The sequence below is a fragment of the Micropterus dolomieu genome, linkage group LG06, assembly GCF_021292245.1.
Source record: "Micropterus dolomieu isolate WLL.071019.BEF.003 ecotype Adirondacks linkage group LG06, ASM2129224v1, whole genome shotgun sequence".
Taxonomy (NCBI): domain Eukaryota; kingdom Metazoa; phylum Chordata; class Actinopteri; order Centrarchiformes; family Centrarchidae; genus Micropterus; species Micropterus dolomieu.
In genome coordinates, this window is record NC_060155.1 from 30,224,646 (window position 1) to 30,229,763 (window position 5,118).

At 49.5% G+C, this 5,118-nt stretch overlaps 1 protein-coding gene across 1 annotated transcript in view; it reads right to left on the reverse strand.

Moving 5' to 3' along the window:
* Nucleotides 1-5,118, reverse strand: part of asap1a (ArfGAP with SH3 domain, ankyrin repeat and PH domain 1a) — a 28,594-nt gene that overhangs the window by 10,335 nt on the left and 13,141 nt on the right. Inside the window, exons 10-15 of the mRNA XM_046051180.1 lie at nt 2,728-2,828; nt 2,576-2,645; nt 1,939-2,026; nt 1,771-1,819; nt 930-1,096; nt 697-830 (exon numbers count right to left, since the gene is read on the reverse strand). Coding sequence (XP_045907136.1) covers nt 697-830; nt 930-1,096; nt 1,771-1,819; nt 1,939-2,026; nt 2,576-2,645; nt 2,728-2,828 — 609 coding nt within the window. The remainder of the gene's footprint in view (nt 1-696; nt 831-929; nt 1,097-1,770; nt 1,820-1,938; nt 2,027-2,575; nt 2,646-2,727; nt 2,829-5,118) is intronic.

Here is a 5,118-nt window from a genome sequence, read left to right on the forward strand (position 1 = left end):
CAGAGAGACAGGAAGCAGAGAGACAGGAAACAGACAGACAGGAAACAGACAGACAGGAAGCAGAGAGACAGGAAACAGACAGACAGGAAGCAGAGAGACAGGAAGCAGAGAGACAGGAAACAGACAGACAGGAAGCAGACAGACAGGAAGCAGAGAGACAGGAAGCAGAGAGACAGGAAACAGACAGACAGGAAGCAGACAGACAGGAAGCAGACAGACAGGAAGCAGAGAGACAGGAAACAGACAGACAGGAAGCAGAGAGACAGGAAACAGACAGACAGGAAGCAGAGAGACAGGAAACAGACAGACAGGAAGCAGAGAGACAGGAAACAGACAGACAGGAAGCAGAGAGACAGGAAACAGACAGACAGGAAGCAGAGAGACAGGAAACAGAAAGAATGGAAGCAGAGAGACAGGAAGCAGAGAGAAAGGAAACAGAGAGACAAGAAACAGACACACAGGAAGCAGAGAGACAGGAAGCAGAGAGACAGGAAACAGAGAGACAGGAAACAGACAGACAGGAAGCAGAGAGACAGGAAACAGAAAGACAGGAAACAGACAGACAGGAAGCAGAGAGACAGGAAACAGAAAGACAGGAAGCAGACAGACAGGAAACAGACAGACAGGAAACAGACAGACAGGAAGCAGAGAGACAGGAAGCAGAGAGACAGGAAACAGACAGACAGGTCAGGGTACCAGCAGCTCGGAGGTTCCCAGTTTGTCCAGTTCCAGACTCTGAATCCGGGACACGTGGACTCCCATCTCTCTGTGGATCCCCGAACACTCGATGCAGGTCAGAATGCCGAGGTTAGTGGAGATCCAGCGAGGGTCTAAACACACAGAGTCATGTTGCTGAAACTCAGACCCAGCGGACTATAAACCAGCCTCAGCTGTCAGAGTGTCCTTAAATGCACCAGCAGACGACCCACCTGCAGCTCCACAGTCGCAGCAGGTGTCGTTGCCTGGCGTCCGCAGCACCTCGTCGATGACGCTCTTGGTAAGCTCCTCCTCCTCCTCCACACCTGAACTCTGACCTCCGCCCTGAAACGCCACATTCAGGGCCTCCTCCTTACTGTTGGTCAGCACAGACACCCAGCTGTAACACACACACACAGTCGTGTCCGTTAAAATCAGAGCTGCTGTTTCGTCTTTAAAATGCAAGAAAAAGGTGAAAATGTGGATCAGTGTTTCCAGAAGCCCAAAGATCTTCAGTTTACTGTCACAGAGGAGGAAAAACACAGAAGGTCTTCACATTTAAAACTGACTCTTTCAAAAACAAAGTGTGGTGAGAAGGAGGCTGTTCGAGTAAACAGCTCAGGCAAACACTTGTGTTTCTGTGAACTCACACACGCATCCGAGCATCATCCGAGTGAGCCGCCGTGTCTCAGCACAGCTTTTAACCTGATCTCAGGGTCGGAGCACGGGAACATGGTGTCTTTAGCGTTCCCTAGGGGACGCTCGACGTAAGACTATCACGTTCAGATACATGTGGCGAACCACTTAAAGTCATGACATCATAAAGCATCACCCACATTTACCTTCCATTGACCCCAAGAGACCGGAGGCCCCTAGTGAGGTTAGTTACAGGGCAGTGTTTGGAGATGGTTCTCAAGAAATTCCCATTACAAAAGCGATGAGAACTAATCGATGAATGGTTGTAGCTGTAGTTCAGATGTCCACACTCATGTTGAACATTTCCTCGGCAGCATCACAGGAAGTGGAAGACGGTTGGATGGAAATGGCGTGCGGGTTAAACAGGAAGAGTCTCACCTGACGAACTCGGGCTCGTCTTCAGCCTGGAAGTGGTACGTCCGATTATCTGCAGGACAAACACCAGAAGAAGAAGTCAAAACTCTGCGTCTCCTCACAGAAATGTTTCAGCAGCTGACGTGTGGTCATCAGATAAAGAAAGTCTTATCAGATTTTAGTCAGACTTACGGGAGATGAGGTCGAAGCATTTCTTGTCCTCTGCGCTGGGTTTCACCTGACAGGTGAGCAGGTTCAGCCTGACGGGCTGTCTGTTGGACTGACGGCAGACAGACATTCATGACTTTTCATGTTTCACACAGTAACAACAAACTGCAGGAACTTCACACATCAAAGGTCCCTCGTCCCTCAGATCGCACCAACAAGTAGAGCCTCTCTCTCCCCTACGATAATGATTTTCATACACAAATACATTTGATTTATTCAGATTAACCCTTTAATGGGGAGAAATGGTGGAAAGCTCAGGAAGCAGTGAGGCCCTTTAACGGCTTCTGATGAACCCTGCAGCCAAACGTCAGACAGGACTTCCTGTAATCCCACACCACAGCTGCTGAATATTTAATCATGTGCCTCAGCATCAACAGACTGAAGGCTGCAACCAGACGCCATTAACGGCGAGTGTTTCCTGTGTTCAGGTTCTCTGGAGTCCCTCAGGGCCCCGTCCCGGGCCCTCGGCTGCTCTGATGGTTCTCCAGCTTCACAGGATCCAGATGATTGTTTTTTTTAATATAAACCTGCTAAATCTGAGCCTTGCTGCTAAGTACTGATGCTGACTGGTGCAGTGCATGATGGGAGACGTAGTGCTTACTGTAGCGTGAGAAATGGTGAGGACGCCGCTCTTCACTGAACACTTCCTTCTCTGCCAGACCTTCCTCAGCCTGATGGAGAGCAAACACAGAGTGACCAACCAATCAGAAGGCCTGTAACACCTGCACAGGTGAGCGTGACAGACTGTCGTACCCGTCGCTCTTCTTCAGCAGGTATCCTTTCTTCTCCGTGCCGAACTCCTTGTTTCCCTGCAGCTGGTGCATACTGTAGCCGCTCTGTTTACTCTGAGAGTCCTGAAACACAGAAACACATCAGCTCGGAGTCTGTTCACTGTAACGACACGTCCTCATCCCAACGCCGCTCATATGGACGCTTGGTCAGACCGCTTGGCGTCGCTTTTTAATGCCCTGGGAACCCTTTAGGGCCCGTGTCCACCAAAGAGTTTTGTGCTCTTCTGAAAACGCCCAGCAGGGAGCGCTGGCCGGCGTTTTTTCCGACCGCTTTGGTTGCTATGGTACATTTGTTGCAAGTAGTTCTATCGAGCTTTACTGGATGTAAACAGAGTAGCGTCCTCGCTCTGTATGAAGAGGAGGCTGAAGCAGTTAGAGAGAGAGGACGCACTCGCCGCCTGTGGGTTCATGACATGTTGTGGGCGAGGAAACATCTCGGCGAGTTCCACCGCTTGGTCCGAGAGCTGAGGTTGAACGAAGCCCGGTTCCAGGATAGTAACCGTTGCTACGGTGTGGTATTTGTCCCGCCCCTCCTCTGCTGTGATTGGACAGCTGGGTAAAAAGTGACAGTGAGGAGCGCAGCGTTGAACATTTTTCAACTCTCGGGGACCGGAAAAAAACGCTCAGCGCCTCGTCACACTGCTGCCATTTTCACCAGCTTGTAAAAACGCGGCGCTCCCACTGCGATGAATTTAAAAAAGACGCTGGCGTCAGAAAAAAACGCTTTGGTGGACCCGGGCCCTTAGTGTTGGTTTTCGATGTGCCAGGCTCAGACTAGGGGTTTAGACTTTCAAAATAAATTGTCGTGAAACATCGTAATTTGGTTAGGTTTGGGAAAAGGTCAGTGTTTGGCTTAAAATAACTACTCAACTAATGGGACTTAATGTACGTTAGTTAAGTAACGTCATCTACGTAAGTTAAATAAAAACATTGAACGTTGATTTCTTTTCACACGGGAACGTCTCCTGACTCAAAGTCAGTTTCTGGCCCTCCGTCTGCTCCCACCACATCCTCACTCTGACCTTTCTGTTAAATCTCCTACACTTACCTTCAGTGTTGAAACTCGCCACAGGCCCCCCCCCTTGTTGTCTCTTCTTACTGTAATGACTGAACGTGTCCAGCAGGCGGAGCTGTTTGGGCTGAAACAGCAGCCCAGGTGGAGCTCAGAGGCCCGGTTTAAACATGAAGCCATTTGAACACAAGTCGTTCATATGAAGAAACTAAACAGACTTCATGCAGACAAGAAGAAGCTTTAGATGAAGGACTTACTCTCCTGGACTTCAGTCAGACAGCGAGAGAGAGAGAGAGGTCAAAGGTCAATAGATGAGATGGGCTGTTTTAGACACATTTCCAGATGAAGTTGTAAGATGCATCCATTAGACCCCGCCCCCGTTACATCCCGGCCAATCAGCTCTGCACAGGTGACAGCTGTTACTTCCTCGTGCTCGGTGCTGCTGGTCAGAAAATATCTGCTTCTCTGATAAAAAGTCAGAGCTACACGAAGCTAGTGGACAAAAACTACTGGAGGGGAGCCAAACTACGACTCCCAGGCCCAACAGCCAGCCAATCACAGAGCTTCTGACAGCTTATATTTATTAACAAAGTGTAAATAAAGGTTCTGTGTTCTGTCACATTCAGAGGTTCCATTAGATAAACAACTCGTCACGTTCCCGCCCTGCTAGACTCCGCCCCCCTTTGGCAGAGCCCTCCCAGGTGTGTACCTCCCTCTGGTCCAGCTGCAAGGAGCTCTTGATGAGGTCCCTGAGGGCCGTCAGCTGCTTCTTCTCCTCGTCTTGACTCTGTTTGATCTGTGGAGACAGCAGAGGTCACACCTGTGGGCTCACCTGGCGGCAGGTAGGTGGAACACATGCAGGGTCTTACATTGAACAGGTCGGCAGCCAGTTTCTCGATGTACTGCTTCAGTTTGTCGGCTGTTTTCAAACCGTCCTGAAAAAAGCTGCAAATAGGAAGACAAGACAGGAAGTTCAGTGAGTTTTCAAAATAAAGCCTGAGATTTAAAGCTGATGTCTCAGGTCTTACTTGCTCTGAGCGTGATAATACTTGATGAGGTTCTGCAGCAGGTCCACGCCCTTCTTGGTTTTAATCTCATTGACTTTGATCAGATACTGTTGGACAAAAAAATACAGCTGTCAATCACACCTGCAGCTGTCAATCAAACATGCAGCTGTCAATCACACCTGCAGCTGTCAATCACACCTCCAGCTGTCAATCACACCTGCAGCTTTCAATCACACCTCCAGCTGTCAATCACACCTGCAGCTGTCAATCACACCTGCAGCTTTCAATCACACCTCCAGCTGTCAATCACACCTGCAGCTTTCAATCACACCTC